Source organism: Eupeodes corollae, chromosome 2, assembly GCF_945859685.1.
Source record: "Eupeodes corollae chromosome 2, idEupCoro1.1, whole genome shotgun sequence".
Classification (NCBI taxonomy): Eukaryota; Metazoa; Arthropoda; class Insecta; order Diptera; family Syrphidae; genus Eupeodes; species Eupeodes corollae.
Window position 1 is genome coordinate 66,524,008 of NC_079148.1, and position 21,667 is coordinate 66,545,674.

Here is a 21,667-nt window from a genome sequence, read left to right on the forward strand (position 1 = left end):
GCTACAATCACCAAATCCTTTTCCTACCGAGTTACAAGTAACCTCGAAAACCAGTGGCAACAATGCCAAGATACAATCAGAGAAGCCGCCTCTAATGTCCGGGGTTTCGAAGATCCACCAACAAGGAACCCCTGGTTTGATGAGGAATGTCAGCAGGTAAAGCGGCACGGCGCTGCATAAAAGGACGAGAGCTGCTCATGAGCTCTATGAGCAGAAGAGGCGAGAGGAACGCCGGTCGAAGATGTTGAGAGGTTTAAAAGCAGGAATGAAGTTTGAAAGTTTTATGAACAGGTGAAACGAAATTCACAGGTACATAAACCTAGAACCGAAGGCTGCATGAACGAAAGTGGAAACTTCATAGTGGAACCGCAGTCAATGCTGAGGATATGAAAGGACCACTTCTGCAGACTGTATAACGGCGACGACGAACTGAATTCCGCTGTCAGGCAGGATGATCCATTCCACATAGACGACGAAAGCCAACAATCCCGTCCTCCCGACTTAGACGAAGTAAAGATTGCCATATCTAAGCTAAAGTCTAATAAATCCGCTGGAGCGGATGGCTTGAATGCCGAGCTCTTTAAAGCAGCTGGAGATAAGTTGGTTAGGAGCATGCATGATAAGTTGGTTAGGAGCATGCACCAACTTATCTGTAAGATATGGTTGGAAAAAAACATGCCCGATGAATGGAACCTCAGTATTGTTTGCCCGATCCTGAAAAAAGGAGACCCTCTAAACTGCACCAACTATAGAGTAATCAGTCTGCTTAACATCGCCTGTAAAATCTTCTCTATATGTAATATGTGAACGTCTAAAGCCCATTGTCAACAACCTTATAGGTCCTTATCAGTGTGGTTTAAGACCAGGAAAGTCCACAGTCGATCAAATACTCACATTACGGCAGATCCTGGAAAAAACCAAGAACACCAAATCGACACCCACCATCTTTTCATCGATTTCAAGGCCGCATATGACAGCATCTACAGGGACGAGCTGTATAGAGCCATGTCTAGTTTTGGCATCCCTACAAACTCGTCCGTTTGTGCAGGATGACCATGGAGAATTCTCGCTGCTCCATAAAGGTTGGAAACAACTTAACAGAACCTTTCGATGTCAAAAAAGGTTTTATACAAGGTGATGCGCTGTCATGTGATTTTTTAAACATCGTATTTGAAAGAATAGTGCAGAGCTCAAACGTCAACACTAGAGGCACAATCGTTCAAAAGTCTGTCTAGCATATGCTGATGACATTGACATAATCGGAAGAACTCAGTGTGATGTCAATGGGGCTTTTGTGAGTATTGAGGCAGATGCGGCAAAAATAGGTTTAACGGTTAATGAAGGCAAAACAAAGTACATGATGTCGTCAAGAAAGGACACACAACACCGACGTCTTGGTCAAAACGTCACCATCTACAGCCGTAACTTTGATGTAGTCAAGGACTTCGTCTACCTAGGCTCCTCTGTAAACGGAAGAAAACACCAGCGATGAGATGAAACGCAGATTAACTCTTGCTAACCGCTGTTTCTTTGGACTAAGAAAGCAATTGATTGGTAAAGTCCTCTGTCGAGGGACCAAAGTGTTGCTATATAAGACCCTTACTATCCCCGTCCTGCTATACGATGCAGAAGCATGGACCATGACAAAAGAGAATGAAAGCACCTTGAGTCGGTTCGAGAGAAAAGTTCTTCGTGTGATCTACGGTCCCCTATGCATCGAAGGGGAGTGGATGAGAAGATGGAACGACGAGCTTGTAATATGAAGCATTTGAACTTTGTCTGTTTAGTGTTTGGCTTATAATAGTTAAAACATTAAAGATAGTCATATTTTCTTTCGAAATTTTCTTAATGTTGAGAAATTATCAAATTGAGAAAATTAAAACACGGTTAACAAACGCATTGAGCCACTATATGGTACCGAATTTCAAAAAGATCATACTTGTCATCAGTTCCTACATCAACAATAACAATTCATAAGTTTAGTTTTGTTGACATTTTGCTGTTTTATATATTTAATGCTTATTTAATTTAACTGAAGCATTTTTATCAGGATATATTTGAGTTGTTTATTTTGTTTTGAGTTATAGAAGCATCTAAGTCTAAAGTTTCTTATTCAATATTTTAAATAAATCTTCCCGACTTGACCATTTTACAATGACAACAGATCGGTCGAACGCATTTGCTTTTAAAGTTAAGTTCATATCTCTGGAAATACAACTTTCCTGTGAGTTGAATGTATGTAAATTATAAGAAATTCATTGATTATAGAACATAGGCTTTTTTAATTTGCGCGGGTAGATTTTGGCGCCCCGTGGCGGCCATTTTGGTTTGGTGACATTTGTCAAATCTTTTGTTTATTATTCAGTTGCTTTTGCTTATGCCAAATCATTTTAGGATAGACGTAGTGGCACTTAATAGTCGAATTTTCAACGTTTGGTGGCCAAATTTAAGACGACCCGTTCAGTAAACAATCATCCGTTTGTTCGCTGACTGGTCTTCGAATCGTTTGATAGAGGACCCCGATTTCGGCCGAAAAATGATCTTTAGTGACGAGGCGTGTTTTTGTATGAATGGATGTGTTAACAAGCAAAATTGCCTATTATGGGACGACAACAACCCACGCGAGGTTCACCAGGTGATAATGCATCTTCAAAAAGCATCCGGCGGTGTAATTGGTGCGTACTTTTTTGAAAACTAGGCGGTCACTAAAAAGCGGTAAACAGCGAGCGCTACGTAACGATGATAACTAATTTCTTCATTTCCATATCTTTTTACCCGGTATTAAAGCCTTTTAATGTTCTGTACAATAGATTAAAACATTTCTGGACTCGATTATAGTGTTTTTGTTTCAATTCAAATAGTATTGTAGAAATTCGTAAAACCAATACACAACCTAAAACAAAACGAATGTTATGTACACACATATATGTAAATATATATATTTACGTGCGATTGTCAGAGGCATATACAAGCTTCGAAGCGACCGCGGCGCGATGTAGTATATTTTATGTGATATCAGCAATCTAAGCCTAATTGCTTTCAATTGTTGATAGAATTTATAATATTCATTCGATTTAGTCAACTCAGTTCAGAAACTTCATCATGCATGGAAACATGCTCCGTTTGGTGCTTATAATCTCGGCAATAGTGCTCCAGTTTTCGACTTGTAGTGTTTTAATTGAAAAAATCGACGAGGAAAGAGTTGAAAATCAATGTAATTTATCAGAAGATTTAGTAAACGAAATACGTGGATATAAAAATGTAGTTTCGAAAATAACCGATCATATTTTAAATGGCAAATTTAAAGGAGAAGTGCATAAGAGGTTAAATATATATTATACATTTATTTAATTTTTTATTTTGACATCGGAAGTGATTTTATTTTCCAGTCTGCAAATATTTACGGACAAATTTGGATCAAGAATGGCAGGCTCAGATGCTTTGGAAAAAGCAATAGATTATATGGAAGATCTTCTTAAGAATGAGGGACTGGAAAATGTCCACACTGAATCAGCAAAGGTTCCTCATTGGATTAGGTAATCACATCTCTATTTCAGTATGGTAAAGTAGTCTTATTGTTAGAGTCTCAAGTTCAAAAGATAATCTCTTTAAGCTGTCAAGATATTAGATAGGCGTATTGTAAATATTAATGAATTATTATTAACAACTTATCAGTTGTGATTATTTTAAAATCAAATCATATTTAAAAACTAAATCGATATCTTAACGTAAACATAAAATGGTTTATTGATATTTTTTTAGCTTCGTTCATGCGGCATCAAAACAAAACTTATTTTTATAGCCCGAAAAACGAGTATCACTTTTTTATACAATGTGGTTTGATTTATGCAATGCGGACAGGGAATTGATTAAAAAATTACCTTTAGCTAAAAAGTCTAACTACATGTTTTTGACTTTTGATTTTAATTAAAGTTGGCTACTTAATTCATGATTAGAAGACACGAGTACGATAGAGTTGGCGCCAAAAGTTAATGAAGAAGTTTCCTTTGTACGCAAGTTTGTTCCTTCTTTTACATAAGTGTTTTATATTAATAATTTTTAAAAATTCGCATAGAAATTAAAATGTTTGGTACAAAAATAAAAAATTAGAGCTTGCATAATTTTTGCAGAATTTTAAAATGTGGTAAACATGCTTGTTTCTGACCCCTTTAAAAAAACAGTCATCAGTTTTTGGCGCCAAAATTAGTTTTCTCCAAAATTAAAACTTTATATTCATGGATAAAGTAAATTAATTTATTTTTTGTTGAAATATCCAAAATGTTAATTTTGCCACTTTTGATAATAATGATTATTCAGTATCAAGGGCGGATCCAGACTTTTAATCAAGGATGGGGGTTAAATTAACAACTTTAGTCATAAGGTATTTAAGAACACTGTTTTTTTTTTATAATAAACGGGCACTCAAGGCGTTATTAATACCCTTAACATGTTTAACCCTAGAAAGATAACCTACCTCAAATTGACGTATAAATCATGTATATCTATGGTCTATAAAATATGGTTATCTTTCTAGGGTTAAAGTTTAAACACAGTGCGAGCTTTAGTAAAATAGGGAAAGATTAAAGAGGAGATACCGATGCACATAGGTCTTAAGGTTTTGAGTATCAAAATGATAGGGAAAAAAATAGCTGGGTAAAGCATTCCACATTCTCGATGTGCTGTTAAAAAAGGAATCTCTGTACTTGACAGTACGTCCGAAATTGAGCTCAAGGTTGGATATAAAAATGTAGTTTCGTAGTGCATTCCTAGAAGTACGATTTTTACAGCTGAATTGTTTGAGGGGGGGGGATGCAACTGGCTAGTTCAACAGAACACTGTTTATAAAAATATCGGTAGAACAACGAAAGGCATGAAACATTGCGTCGGTGTTCAAGTGACGTAATTGTTTCGGTTATAGTTCTATCGATTATCATTTTCAAAGCTCTTTTTTGAATCCTGTCCAAAATACTTAAACTTGTTTTAGGGGCACCTTCCCAAATATTCGAGGTATATTCAAGTTTTGGACAAATTAAGGCTTTGTAAATTACAGCCAGATTGGAAGGGGTGAAAAATTTCTTGCACCGTCGGAGAAATCCTAAGCACCTAGCAGCATTTTTGGCAATATCGAATATGTGATAATTCCATAAGAGGTCATCTGTGATATACATACCGAGTATTGAAAGTTGATTAGTTTCCTGCATTCAAGTGCCGCTAATGGATAGCGGCATTGGGGGTGGGTTTTGCTTTAACGACAGGAGACAGCATTGAGTTTTTGAAGCATTAAATTCTACACGGTTTTTGATTCCCCATTGTACAATGCCGTCTAGATTAGAATTTAATGAACTTATCGCCGTTGAAGTTCAACATCCGAAGGACAAGGATGTGAATATTAAAACGAATATGAAAAGCTGAGGGTACTGTCATCCGCGAAACAATTTAGTGTGTTAGAAGATTCAGATAAAAATAAGGAAGAGCGACGGAGACAAAACGGAGCCCTAGGGCACACCAGCGTTTATTTTGTGAATATCATATTAGAACCCGTCCATTACTACTTGAATTAAACGGATCGAAAGGTAATTTTTAACCCAACGAAGAAGGAATTCATCAATACCAAATGCACGCTTTTTCGATATGAGAGCTTGATGCCAAACTCTATCAAATGCTTACTTTCTCCAAAACGATGTAAAAATTTGTTCTACTAAGTTTTCTAAATATATCCATGGAAGAGTTCAATACATCTTAGATGGATTTTGGGTGCGTTAGGAATTGAAATTTAGATTTTTTTTCAAAAATAATATAGTCTGTTTTTGTAGCCCTTTCTATAAATGTAAAGAATGCAAAAAGCCACAGTAATAAAAAATTCTGACAGAAAAATTTGATATTTTTCCCAGGAAAATAAAACTGAATTTAATAATAATTAGATATAAAACGTTCATTATGTTTTTCAAGTAGCCAATAGTTTATCAAAAGTGTCACTTTCGCTGTTTTTGGGACATTTTTATTCTTGAAATTCATGTTTAAATCTCAATTCTAGAGCACCTAAAACCAGTTTACTTCAAAAAGTAGATTTCTTAAATTTATTAAGATCTTTAAAGTTGTAGTATTTATTAGATAATAAATTTTGAAATGCATAAACACTTAAAGAATTATTAACAATCTTTATGTGCGTTCAAAAATAAGATTAATTGAAACTTCAGTTTGTGTTAAAAAATATTAAAGTGGTGATCTCTGATTCAAGGTTTCTTCTTAGGAATTATAATATTTGCTTAATTTCAGAAAAGATATTATTAAAATAATTCAAACCATCACTCAAGTTTTTCCAGATTTTAAATTTTTTAAACCCCTTCAAAATTATTACAAGGATTATAACAGTTAAAAGTTGAACTTTTATCAACAAAGAGAAAAGCGCTAAAATACAATCTTAATTTGTGTATGTATAAATATATAATTTAAAATAATATGGGCGTCATTTTGACTAACGTAATACGATTAGATTTAAATTCAAGGGAATTTTTCTGAAAATAAAAAAATGTGCAAAACGGTTAGATTTAAATTCAAAAAATTAAAAAATCTCTCAGAGGGGGAAGGTAGGTCATACTCTACGTAAGACATCTTAAGTGTATCCTAAGATGTTCTTAGGTCCGTTAAAACATTAACGTGTTTTTATTTGTATTATTTTTATATTTATTCAATTTTGTAAAATACCTTAAATCAAAATAAAAAATGTAAACGCAAGAAAAGTTTTGTGGTTAAATATCTTAAGTTGACATAAGCGATTTTACTTTTTAGATTAATATCGAATTTGAGATATTTTACAAAAACGATTGCTTCCTATTATCTGATAATTAATCAAAATTAATACATAAGAGGTATCATTCTCTACTTAAGTTGTTTTACCTTTTGCGAAACCCTACGAATTAAACGTAAGCTATTTTACAAAAGGTCATAACTTTCTTGTATTAAAAGCTTTATCAACGAGGGTAAGAAAGAAAAATAATTTGTAGAGATTATACTTAAAAAAGAGTATAAACAGCTAAAACATCTTAAGCCGACTTAAGAGCCTTTACCTTTTGAGCACAGAGTTTTTATTTGATTTTCTTGCTTAAAAAAGCTAATTGAGAAAATTCTCAGTAATCTTAGCAGTATTGCCTTAATCACATATACAATATTTAGCAAATAAAAATTTCACGAAGAACATTCTTCTGCATTGCAAACATTTATTTATTAATTACTTATTTTAATGTAAATACTACATTATAAATTAGATACATAATTCTTATATTCATTTGTTTAAAGGGGTTACGAAAGTGCTACTCTAGTTCAACCAAGGAAGGCGAAAATTGAACTATTAGGTCTCGGTACAACTGTTGGAACACCCAGAGGTGGAATTATCGGAGAAGTTGTAGCTGTACGAACATTTGACGAGTTACAAAAGTTACCCGACTCAGAGGTTAATACTTTTATTTTTTTTAAATAAATAAAGGATGTCCCAGAATTAAAGTAAACATACAAATTTGACGCCATTGTGAAGAGTTTGTACAGACAAAAAACAATTTGGCAGCATTCAACCTAAAAAAATTGTAAAATAGGAGCAATTTACAAGATTACAGCTCGAACTCTCTTTGAATATTAAATAGAGCATTTGAAAAAATCAGGGGAGCTGAATTGATAATTAATGATATTCAACTTAAAATATGTTTAAACACCTAAGAAATGATTATAGTTTAAATCTAAAAGTCATATGTTTCCAACTATAACTGACAAACGTTTACTATTTTCGAAACACTGTTTTCAAGTGCATTGTTTTATTTTATAAAAATGTTTATATTGAGTTGTCAAAATATGTTTGTTTGGTTTCAAACACAAATGAGGATAAAATAAAATTTTGTTTAAATTTTGGGTCATCTTTTAAATATTTATTTTGCCATTTTTCATCAATGATAATATTTTTTTAAAAGGTTAAAGGAAAAATAGTTGTGTTTGCACCAACCTGGCAAGGATATGGAGCAACAGTTCGCTACAGAAGTTCCGGTGCTAGTGAAGCCTCGAAAAAAGGTGCTATTGCTGCTCTTATACGTTCAGCGACACCATTCTCAATTGCATCGCCGCACACTGGATCACAAAATTACGCTCAAGGAGTTAAGAAAATACCTACAGCATGTATAACGGTTGAAGATGCTGAAATGATTTGGCGGTTGTATAATGAAGGTAAGATTTTGTTAAGTAGAATTGAAGGTTCGGAGTTTGTACAAAATTGTGGGAATTATAAAATTCAAAAACTTTTTTTCTATCATAAACGTTATTTCTTTTTTTTTTTATCAGGAGAAAATGTTCAAATTCGTCTAGAAATGGAGGACTATAACTTAGAACCTGTCATCTCACGAAATACCGTATCTGAATTACAAGGAACAACTTCCCCCAATAAGTAAACTTATTCTCCTAACTCATTCATCGGATTCTATCCGATATACGAATATTTTGCATTAACAATGTTGTTTTTGTAATTTTAAGATCTGTTGTTATTCTATCTGGTCACTTAGACAGTTGGGATGTTGGTGTAGGAGCTATGGATGATGGAGGCGGAGCTTTCATTTCATGGAAAGCAGTGAAATTCCTAAAAGATATGGGCTTAAGACCAAAACGTACTATTCGATCTGTATTGTGGACAGCTGAAGAATATGGTTATTATGGAGCTAAGGAATATGCTAAACAACACAAGGAAAACGAACTTGAGGAATTTAATTTCTTTATTGAATCAGATACCGGGACATTTGATCCGGTTGGATTGGACTTCACAGGAAATAAGGATGCCGAATGTATTTTCAAAGAAGTATTAAGGTATTATTTTTAGAAATTAGTTTGTTGCCCTCGAAGAATAAAAAGTTATTGTTTTTTGGTTTAGCTTGATGGCTCCTCTTAATGCAACCCAATTTGCAACCCCAGCAGATGGAGGACCTGATATTTCAGTATGGCTTGATCGTGGATTTCCAGGAGCATCATTGTTGAACAAAAATGAGCGTTATTTTTGGTAAGCACTATGCTGATATAAATAGTAAATTTTAAATAGTAATTCTAACATACAAAATTGCAAAAGAAAAATAACAAAAAGTTTATATTTATACGCGGATTACTAGACTCATACACCAGTAAATACATTCCTTGCACGCAATGTTTATCTTTAACTTTCACCAGAAGTTGTTTCAAAGGCCAACAGTAACCTTATTTAACGTTTGATTTGTTGTTTATGTTATTTTTTAACATTTCTTTACCCTTGAAATAATTTAAGGTAAGGGCTCGAATCGCTAAATCCTCTTTGTAAAAGGTAAAGTTTTTGGCTCAAAAACAAATAAATTAGAGTTTCCTAAAAAAATTTAAATGTTTGCATTTATAAATCTATTTAACATATATGCGACCCACACTGACGAATTCCCATACGCTTTTTGCGAAAATTGTTACAAAATATTCAAAACAATATTTTGTATGACAAAATACACAACAATTTGAAATTAATATCTTTCTTCGTTATCCTACTATTTACTTGATTCGAAAACCACATATTTTTAGTTTTCTGTTGTTATGTTTGTTAATTGAATTTTTCTAAAACTAACCAGAGCATTGGTTTCCATGGGCTCTACGTGACCCAGCCATCTTAGTCGTTGGACTTTTACCCTTCCGGCTAAGTCTACGTCCCTGTACAGCCCGTACAGATCATCGTTCCTTCTTCTCCTCCACTCCCCTTCGAAGCATACTGGACCGTAGATCACACGTGCTTTCATCCGCTTTTGTCAATGTCCATGCTTCTGTACGGTATATCAGGACGGGGATGATAAGGGTCTTATATAGCGACATTTTGGTCCCTCGGGAGAGGACTTTAACACTCAATTGCATTCTTAGTCCAAAGAAACAGCGGTTAGCAAGAGTTATTCTGCGTTTGATCTCAGCGCTGGTGTTGTTTTCTGCGTTTACAGAGGAGCCTAGGTAGACGAAGTAATTGACTACCTCAAAGTTACGGCTGTCAATGGTTAAGTTCTGAACAAGACGTCGGTGTTGTATTTTGTTTTGCCCTTAACCGTTAAACCCATTTTTGCCGCCTCTGCCTTAATACTCACAAAAGCCCCATTGAAATCACGCTGAGTTCTTCCGATTATGTCAATGTCATCAGCAAATGCTAGTAATTGGACAGACTTTTGAAAGATAGTGCCTCTAGTGTTGACGTTTGAGCTCTGCACTATTCTTTCAAGCGCGATGTTAAAAAAATCGCATGACAGCGCATCACCTTGTCTAAAACCTTTTTTGATATCGAAAGGTTCTGTCAAGTTGTTTCCAACCTTTATGGAGCAGCGTGAATTCTCCATGGTCATCCTGCACAGGGAGGGATGCCAAAACTTGACATGGCTCTATACAGCTCGTCCCTCTATATGTTGTCATATATGGCCTTGAAATCGATGAAAAGATGGTGGGTGTCGATTTGGTATTCTTGGGTTTTTTCCAGGATCTGCCGTAATGTGAATATTTGATCGACTGTGGACTTTCCTGGTCTAAAACCACACTGATAAGGACCTATCAAGTTGTTGACGATTTGCTTTAGACGTTCACATATTACGGCAGAGAAGATTTTACAGGCGATGTTAAGTAGACTGATTCCTCTATAGTTGGTGCAGTTTAGAAGGTCCCTTTTTTCAGGATCGGGCAAACAATACTGAGGTTTCATTTATCGGTCATGCTTTCTTCCGGACATATCTTACAGATAAGTTGGTGCATGCTTCTTACCAACTTATCTCCAGCTGCTTTAAAGAGCTCGGCATTCAAGCCATCTGCTCCAGCGGCTTTATTAGACTTCAGCTTAGATATGGCAATCTTTATTTCGTCTAAGTCGGGAGAATGGGATTGTTGGCTTTCGTCGTCTATGTTGAATGGATCATCATTCTGCCTGACAGCGGTATTCGGTTCGTCGTCGCCGTAATACAGTCTGCAGAAGTGGCACTTCAATATCCTCAGCATTGACTGCGGTTCCACTATGATATTTCCACTTTCGTCTTTGCAGCCTTCGGTTCTAGGTTTATGTACCTGTGAATTTCGTTTCAACTGTTCATAAAACTTTCGAACTTCATTCCTGCTTTGAAACCTCTCAACATCTTCGACCGCACGTTTCTCATGCCCTCTCTTTTTCTTTCTGAGAAGTCGGTGTTCCTCTCACCTCTTCTGCTCATAGAGCTCATGAGCAGACCTCGTCCTTTTATGCAGCGCCGCTTTGAGTGCCTGTTGTTTGGCTGCATTTGCCTGCCGACATACCTCATCAAACCAGGGGTTCCTTGGTGGCTGCTTAAAACCCAGCACATCGGAGGCGACTTCTCAGATTGCATCTTGGCAATGTTGCCACTGGTTTTCGATACATTGTGTTGGCGAAAAGGATTTGGCGATCTCTGGCGAGTGTAGCCGTACCTCCCTGTTTTTCCTTGGGTCTGGAAACCCGAAGTGCTACCTTGGCTACAACGAGGTAGTGGTCCGAGTCAATGTTAGCTCCTCGGAAAGTTCGTACATCCATGATGCTGGAAGTGTGTCTGGCGTCGATCGCAATATGGTCAATCTGGTTGACTTCTGGAGAATTCCAAGTTCCTTTGTGGATGTTAAGGTGAGGAAAACGCGTACTTACTACCATGACGTTTCACCCCGCAGCAAAATGTATGAGCCTGAATCTGTCGGAAGTGTTGTCGTGCAGGCTGTTCTTCCCGATTAATCCACCAAAGATGTCTTCCCTTCCTAGCTTGGCATTAAAATCGCCCAGGAAAATTTTAATATCATAGCTAGGACACTGTTCATATGTTTTGTCTAAGATTTCGAAAAAACATATCTTTGGTGTAGTCGTGTTTCTCGTCTGTGGGGGCGTGCGCGCCATATCAGGCTAATTTTGCCGAATTTAGCCTTGATGCGTATGGTCATGAGGCGCTCATTGATGCACCTATAGCTCAAGACTTCTTGCTTGCAATGACGAAGCCGCATCCAAATAAGCGCTGTTGGTTTTCGTGGTAGCAGTCACCATAGAAAATATCGCAGTTTTTCATCCTCTTTTTGCCCGGTCCATCCCATCGTATTTCCTGGATGGCGGTGATGTCTGCTTTATAGCAGTCTAGGGCCTCCGCTTATTCTTCGGCAGCACGTGGTCTGTTAAGGGACCTAACATTCCACGTGCATATCCGAAGTTCATTGTCCTTTATTCGTTTGCGTAGGTTGTCAACAGTAAATCCGTCCGTATCCGAGGCTTGTTGGTGCTTCGCAACTATGAAGTTTTTATGTGGCCAGGAAGTCACCCCCGACACCCGGCACAACCTCCAACCTGGAGGGCCAGATCCTAAGTAATACTCCAAGGATGGAGTGCCGGATAAAACCTCTCCTTATATCCTTATAGGCCTGGGCTCCGAATAAGTCGAAAAAGCCCTATAAGGTGTTCACTAAGTAGTTCAACCTTATTGGGATGGTAGACGCCACCGTTGATTCCATCTCGGGAATTCCTCCGCTGCCGTCTGGATAAGGAGATGTGCCTTAGTAAGGACACCTCTCTTTCCTCTCTCGTTTGCTGCCCCCAACAACTTAGGGTTGGAACCCAATCTCCAGTAGAGGTACTATGCACCCGATGTTCGCCACGGGAGGTGAGAGTAGGAGTTGATAGACAGAGGTGGGTTTTGAGAAAAACCTGTGGACGGTTGTGTCCTCTTAAATGCACATGTCTACCATTTGAACATCATTACTTGTATAACAACATTTATTTGAGTTCGATATATGTATCTATTGGTTGTTGAGATATGGACGATAATAAATGGTAACCTGAACTTATTGACGTACGAACTTAATCTTAGATTTAAAGACTCGCTGGCGGTTGGTCTATCTGTCATAACTCGAGAAATTTTTTTTAAACACGGTCTTTAGAAAGAAATTTAACGATGTCAAATCGAATGATACAGATGAATCCAAAAACACTCTAGTAAAGATATAAATCCTCGGTAGCCATATTGGTTTGCCTACAAGCTAAACCGGAAATGGGACTCATATACTCATTTAAGTATGCGTATGATTTCTCCTCTAATTTATAAAATTTCCCGCCTAAAAACTCAGTAGTTGATTCTATGTATGCGTGAAAAGACGTCAATTTTCCTCGTTGAATTCGTCCACATTACAAATACAACAATGTAAACAAATGGGTTTTGGAGGGTGATACGTACGAAAGATTTATATCTCCATATAGAGTGTTTTTGGATGAATCGATAAATTTGTTTTTGATATTTCTTTAAATTTGATTCGACAATTTATGGAAGTTCAATGATAAGCAACCTTCAACGACTAATATCTCCGAAAATACGAATTAGATGTAGACATTTCAAGAAACTATTTTTATTGACATATATAACAAATGTTTATGTTTTAAAGGATAAAAGATTTGTTCTAAAAATCTATTTCTTTGTAGGCAGATAATCAACATTACGAGGTTTAACTACTTTGGTTTCCTATCATCAAATTGTAAAGTTTTCTGTTTAAATTGGTTTATGTTTCCTTTTTCAGGTTCCATCACACAGATGGCGATACGATGTTGGTTGAGGATCCTGATAGTTTGGACCGTTGTGTTGCTTTGTTTGCTTCGACGGCATATATCATTGCTGATTTGAGTGTTGACATTCCTAAAGATGTTAAAAATTGAGTTGAATAAATATACAAATATTTTACTTACATACTTACCTATACCTACATTAAATCCATTCAAGTATATGTTCGTGTTATTTCATTTTATTAGAAAGGACGTTTTTATGTTTCAGCATATAAATATGTATAAACAGTAAGATATGTTTATTATTAAGATACATCGAAATCTTAAGACTTGATTATTCCTTAAGTACAGCGCAAAATGGAAAAACTAAATATTCATTGATAATAATTTATAATAGTAATAAAATTCAGTGACCTTTGTTGCCTAAACTTGAAGAAATAGTTATTTTATTAAATCAAAATTTTGAGAAGTTTTAGTCTAAGGATATATTGGTAGACGTAAAGTTAAGATCATTTGGTTATCTATTACCCGAACATTTTTAATAACCTTACCAAGCAACTAAATAAGAAAAAAACTTTGAATCAGATATTAAATAAATCGTAAATTTTCAAAGATTGAAATATCTGATTCATTTGGTATTTCCATAATTGAAAACATTGAAAGAGAATTCCATTTAATTATTGTAAAAAAGTCTATCTAAAAAAGAAAACACATTTAAAAAGGATTAGAGATCGATGTTGTGATGTAATTTATGTTTCATGATTTAAAGCATTGTTGGTTTGAAATCTTGAAAAACTAGCAACTAAAAGACTGTTTTGAAATTGCTTTACACGAACTCGAATTGCATTTGAAAATAAAATGTACACAATTTCTAAAACTCAACTTTTGCTTCATTCTGGTTTATTAGTTAAGTTTGGGTCATTTCCAAAATTGATTAAATAAGTAATTTTAAATGGTAATTCTGTAAAAATGGCAAGGCCGTACCTCTTATACTCTGCGAATTCAAGAAGTCTGACAGCCTGACAGCTTGCAGGATCTATTTGGATATTTCAGTGCATTTTATCGCTACGAGATTTTCAATTTTGCGGACATTTTGAATCAAAAAGGTCTTTTTTGAGTGAAGCCTATATCGAAGAGAAACAAAAACTGTGAATGTTTACCTTTATAATATGTATAAGGTTAAGATAGAATTTTCTTAAGCTGTGTTTCAAAGGCATTAAATACGATTATTAGGCCCTTATGTACAAAATGTCGAAATATATGGCAATGTTGTGACTTCCCCGATTGAAAGCCAGAGTTTAGTTTTTTGTGTTTTGTTCATAATTTTTCTGAATTTTAAAACTATTGTTTCTTCCAGTTTATTTGCCATGAAAAACATACTATTTGAATCAATTGAAGGAAAAGTGTGAATCTTGTGTAGTCCGCCCATCAAATTCTAGAATTTGGCCAGTTTAGCATTCATAAGTTCTAAGTTTTGAGAAAAATAAAAAAATTAAAAAACTTCTTGTAGCACTTCCTAATTAATATACACACTTATTACAAAAAGAAAACAAAAAAACTTTCTATTGCATTGAAACAAACTATTGCATGCTGAGTTTTTAAAATCGTCCATGCTCAATAGGTAAAAGAATTGATTTAAGATCTCTTGATTTCTTCTCAAATAACCACTACCTTTTTACCTGCTATTTAGGAGTATCAACCGGATGGTCGGATAGGGAAATGGAAAATTTGGGTTGAATTACCTATTTATTTATATAAAACATGAGGTGATGCCTATTTTAACTTAATTATAAATATTGAATGTCTTGTGTTTTATACGAGTTTATGATTCAATGAAGCTGACCCTAGATCTTTTCTTGTTGATGCATATCTAAAATAAAAGACCGACTACTGACTTAAAGAAAAATAAAATGCACGACTGGGTCGCACGAACTTGCTCCTTTATGTAAAGAGTCTGCTTAAAAAAGTACATATATAAGATTATAAAATATACATGTAAGATAAGTTTGTCTTTAAAGATATACATAAATGCAATTTGATTTGTCAAAAAACGTGTGATTCATCCCAAGACACAACTCATCCCGAAACATAACATAAACAATTCTTTGTGTATTCAACTAGTTCATTCAAAGCTTTTTCCTTTGGATAGCTTTATTTTAATTGCATATTGGAAGAACCAGGATGGAAAATAAATTATCTGAAGAAAAGAAAGAGGAAGAACGTGTATGTTTAAATTGTAAAGCTATCGCTTATTGTTTGTATAGTTAGGTATGTGTCTTAAACGAATAAAGAAAAGTTAATCGTAGTGCTCAGCCATATTTATGACGACAATGAAGGAATGTTATTAGTAGGTAGAAGGTTCTTACTGCAATCCAATCGCGTTCCTTCTTTCCTACAAGTTTTCAGCGCAAACATGGAGTTATTACGTTCAGTTTATTTTTTTCGTTAAAGTTTAAAAAAATAAGCATACAAACAGGTACAAGAAATTGCTATTCATGTGTTGTTTACAGTCAGGCTCTTATGCGTTTAGTTATGAAATGACACGCAAGCGCAAGTATACCTTTGTAGGTATACGTTGAAAAAGTGATTCAAATAGAAAATACATATACTCACCCTGGCCCGTTTCTTTAACTTGTACTTAGTATTTATTCTTTTATATAGGCGAAGGCAAGTAAAATATGTGTGAGACAACCTTATTCTTAAAGAATAATATCTTAAAATCATAGCTACAAAGGTACCAAGATAATACTTCTTGATACACACTTTAAAATAGATTGTTGATTAAATACATCATATTCGTTAATCCGATGCAGTGGCACTACACGGGCATCGTTGGTATTTACAATTAGTTATAGTTACCTATAAAAATACATAAATAAAAAATAAGAATGTTATTGAAATTTTGACAAAATAATACGCTCTTTCGGGCTCATGCATATGATTTGATCTGGTAAGATGGGCGGGGGTTACATTTAATGCAGTTAAAATAATTTAAAAATAAACCTATTTTAAGATTCAAAATTTTACCTGAAAAAAAAGTTTGTCTTAAATACCATTGATACCATTTTATAAATCGAAAAACCTTTGATTTTTCAATTTTTTTTGTTTGAAAATCGTTCGAGCGTTTTTTTTAAATTAATTTCTCATATATAAAATTTTTCAATACTGTTCCAAAAATAGTTTTTGTATGTAGTTGTTTAGTGATTGTAAATATACGCTCTGTATTTGAATTTAGTAAAAAAATGTTAACCCATTTTTTGAGATATAGAATTTAAAAAAAAAATCGATATTTTTTTAAAAATCCAAACAAACAAAAATTACACTTTTGATAATCAAATATTGTTAAAGCGATTAAGAGCTTATTCAAATAATATCATGTTTGATTAAAATCTCGAATTCGAAATTTTACACGAATGCAAAACTTGACATATACATACATAGTTCCTATCAGAATGGCGTTAAAAATGACAAAAGAATTAAGTGTACCTACTTTTAATTTGTTCAGTATTATAAAATCTGTATAAATCACATGAACTTGTTTTCGATTGTCCAGTGTATTAATGACAAAATTTGTGAATTCTACTAGATTAGAATTAGTAGATCTACCTTTTCAAAAACTATGTTGATATTTACTTAAATTTTGCTTTGTGATAGATTTAAATTTACCTTGAACAAGGCTATCTAAAAGCTTTGGAACAACAGGTAGCTTAGTTATTGGTCTATAGTTCGTTACTAAGTTTTTTGATCCAGATTTAAAAATCGGATCAATGATAGAGACTTTCCACTCATTCAGGAAAATACCATTGGAAATTGATTCATTGAATTGATGTAATAGCGGAACAGAAAGAGAACTTGTACAATGACGAAAAACATTAGGGAATAATCCTAAAATATCTGCAGTTTTTTTGGTTTAAGTTTAAGCAAAGCATCTTCAATGCCAGTTAAGTTAATCAGTGGCAAGGGATTAATATATTGATAATTTATGGTTGAAGATGTAGAAGAGTTATACATACTTTCAAAAAACTGTCCAAAAAAATCTACAATCATTTTCAGATCACTGGTTTTATTATTACCAAAAAATATAGTTGTTGGAAATCCAGTAGTACTTCGTTTAGTATTTATAAATTTCCAAAAAAATGTTGGAGATTGCTTTAGATTACTTTCAACAGAATGAATAGAATTACAATAAAGAAATAAGATTTACTTTCGAAACTTAAAATAAAAGATCCTGCAGTTTAAAAAAACAAATAAGATGAATCCAATTTAAGAAACATTATCAGTTGTTTAAGCAAATATAACACTAGTCGACAGAATTAGGTTTTTTTTTGCCTGGGGCAAAACGAAACTTTTCTAAAACATTAAGATCTCAATGTTTTTGAAATATGCCATTTTAAAAATGCTGAAGGCAATCAAAAATGTTTTTTTAAGGGTAATTTGAAATAAAACATATCCCTTAAAAATAAAGCGCATGATGGTTTTTGCAAAGAACAAATCTTTAACTATACACATCTAAAAATATTTAAGTATCTTAATTGGTTTTCGTAATTTCTCAATAGTTATGAGATAACTTCTGGGTCTTCATTTGACGCTATCTTAAGCTTTAAAAAACCTCCCCAATGTATTTGAATGACTCATTTTAGTTTTCAGCACTGATTCCGATTCAAAACTCCGATTTAAGCTATATATGCTCAAAATCATAAATACCTGATTTTAAAAATGTTTTTTTTTTCCAAAAACTTGATGTTATAACCATAAGAATACGAATTCGTAATAAGATCAAACATTTCTTAACACCGTTTTGCGTTCTTCTGCTTAGAACCGTTTTAGCATTAATGCTTCATGGCATGTAAAGACTTATAACTAATAGGGATTCTCTGAAAAAATTAGTTAAATACTGAAAATAACGATATTCAAGTTGTAAGGGATCACTCAAACTTAAAAACTAAAAAAACTCGAATTATAAAAGGATTTTGAAGTTGGATTCGAACTAAAGCAATCAGAAACCTTAGAAAAAGCATTGAAATACAATCGAATACAAAAAGTTTTCAATTATTTTTTTGAATGTCTTGAATTGCATACAAAAATCGTAAAATGATTTGATAATATGAATAATAAAAGTAGAATACAACAGTCTGTTACAGTATCATTTATTTTATTTTTATTTTTAATAATCATAAATCAAACTAATCAGATCACTAATTTATATACAATCAAAATATTTAAATCCTAATAAAATTACACCTACTTCATTGTAAATATCAGAAAAGTATATCGAACTAAAATTTCTTACAATTATTTTGGCTTCAAACTTAGGGGTATTCTCTTTTCTCTAACGACAATAAACGACAACGACGAGTTAACGAATATCTCAACTTAGATGAACCATGTTAAAAATAAAAATCTATTTTCAGCCGATAAAACAAAAACAAATCAGAAAAAAAAATACATTTTACTAACAAAATGTATCTTTACAGGCTAATATAACCTAAACAGCGTTCATGTTGTGCAATTGAAATGGAATGAGGTTTTCGTTTTTGTATTTGATTTCGAGATGCGCGCGTTAGCTTATACGTAGCATGCTGAATGCTGATCTAGAATAAACATGAGTAACCTCTGTTGATCCCACAATGTGCATTTTTACTGTCATTTATAACTTCATCCCTCGCTATATGCCTTCTTAATGGGAATAGGATGAAATCCATTGCGCATACGCTTTTCAAAAATAACAACAAAACAAGAAAATATCTTTTCCGATATTGAAACACGTAAATATATACGAGCCGAATACTACTCGTACACAACTGAATTTTCATCTATGCGAGATTTAAAATGAAGAAATATGAAGACGATGATTTCTCATTGACTCACCATATGGTTTGAAAATCGTAGTGATCTTTATTATGTTTTCACTTTTAGGGAGATCCAGTGGAGTGATGATTCTAAAAATACCCAAAACCAAAAAAAAAAAGAAAAAACAATAAAGAGCCTATAGGGTATTCTTGAAGCAGCCCAAGACCGCTACCGCATCATCGACTAAGAATTTCTCCGTTCATATGACACATCAGATAACCCAGTTTACATCAAAATGATAATGATGATAATAGTAGAAAAAAACAGGGTTGAAGTCTCAGAATATTGTAATCTTGGTAGAGAGTAGCCTTTGCATATGTTTAGTAAAAACTATTGTATATAAAAAAAACAATAATGAAAAATACAAAAATAATAGTATGTTAATACGGTGACCATGCTCCCTTAAATTTAAGGGTAGTAGGTGTATTTTTAATGAAATCTCGGAACATCGGAAAGAAGAGGGTTTAGTTCTTTCTTAAGGGCAAATATTTATTTTACAAATTAATTCAAATTTTTCAGATTGTAATTTGTAGAGTCAACGAGAATAGAGAATTTTTAAATTTACTGATTAATTGATCAAGAGGACTAATAACGCCTTAGTTCGATCAAAATATCTTTTTGAGCTAGCCTGACTCAGATTGAAATTCAATCAAGAAGGAATAAATGGACAACAGTTATAAAACAGAATTGAAAATACTCTTTGTGACTACAAAAAGAGTTTTGAGATGTATAAAGCAAAGCCTTTTAATGAATTTAAGTATGTCTGACCAGGGGAAAAAACGAAGACACAATCTTAAAAAATACACTTTGAATATTTTCTACTCTATCAATGTCAATGGAATCTTATGGAGCCCATACAACACAAGCATAGTCAGGAATTGACCTAACAGAAGAAACATACAGAATTTATATAAATTATGGATTTCGGAAAAATCTTATGACATAACCAAGGGTTTTGTTAGGTTTTTTTTTATAATATAATAAAAGTTATGAGTAAAAGTTAATTTCGAGTCTAGTACAACACAAAGGTCGGAAAAAATGGATCCTCTATTCAAACGTAACGAATGCAACACATTTTCATAATTAATTATATTTACGTTTGCGTTCAAAACATAGTGTTTTACATTTGTCAATATTTAAATCCAAACGATTTTTATTGCACGATTCTCAAAATTGATTTAGATCTTCTTGTAGGTTTTTACTAACATTGATGGAGTTAATAGTTTTTAAAATGTTAACTACATCTGCATAGATAAGCAATATAGAATTTTTTAAAAGAGAAGGAAAATCATTAATAAATAAAATAAACAGCAATGTACCAAGGTAAATACTTTGGGGTACACCAGAATTATGTGGCAGAATAAGAACCCAAATAATCAAGGAATATCAGATAATATGACTATAGAACAATAATTCGTAACTGAATGTTTAAAACCTTTTTTATAGACTGGCGTGAGGTATAATTATTTCACATAAATACCCATTTTTTCAACATAAATGATGATATCCTCTTTAATCGGGCAGAACTGGAACATTTATTTAGCTTTAAAATATTGTCACGTACAGAGAAATCGAAAAATTGATTGAAGGGTATGGCACGGCTCTATTTGCAGCTTCCTATTACTTTTAACTACTTATTGCTACATTTCGAACAGTATCATGTCCCAACGGTTTCAAATTGTACTATCTGGTTTAAAATACTCTGTATAAGATTTCAAACCTTTTTTTTTACACTTAAGAAAGAATTTAGCTTATAGCAAGCGTAAAACTACGATCAAAGAGTCATCATAGTTGTTAATAAGAAAATAATACAATTATTATAGCCTAACACACGCACAAAATACAAAACATAATAATTATTAACATTTAACATGAATTATTACAGTACAAAAAAAATGAAATAAACACATTCACGATATTGTAGTACCAGTTCTAAAAATGATCTTATAAAGAGTACTTTAGATTTTGGTGGCTCATTTAGTGTCACCAAAACGACAAACTAAGCAACTAGGAAACTTCAGAAGCAATAAAACTACAATTCCATAATTGGACGTGTTGTGAGGCTTGTTGCCTCTTGTTTAAACTAATTTTGTCCAAGTCAAAATCATCAGTTGTTTTTTCTTTCGATGATATATCTAGCTGATATTAAAAAAGATATTTGACACTCGCAGCCATTTACTTTATTGTAGTATTTTCCATTAATAATTGAATCCTTAGCAACATATATTAGCAACCTGAACTATATAAAATATGAGTAGTTTTTTCTTTAATTGAAAAGAT

At 33.4% G+C, this 21,667-nt stretch overlaps 1 protein-coding gene across 1 annotated transcript; it reads left to right on the plus strand.

Annotated features, from left to right (window-relative positions):
* Positions 1-3,070: 3,070 nt before the first annotated feature.
* On the plus strand, positions 3,071-13,758 carry LOC129945580 (carboxypeptidase Q-like). The gene is made up of 8 exons (XM_056055406.1): positions 3,071-3,323; positions 3,390-3,536; positions 7,297-7,450; positions 7,959-8,208; positions 8,323-8,425; positions 8,512-8,838; positions 8,903-9,028; positions 13,555-13,758. The coding sequence occupies exons 1-8, from the start codon at positions 3,103-3,105 to the stop codon at positions 13,688-13,690; spliced, it is 1,464 nt and encodes a 487-aa protein (XP_055911381.1). The 5' UTR covers positions 3,071-3,102; the 3' UTR covers positions 13,691-13,758.
* Positions 13,759-21,667: the final 7,909 nt, after the last annotated feature.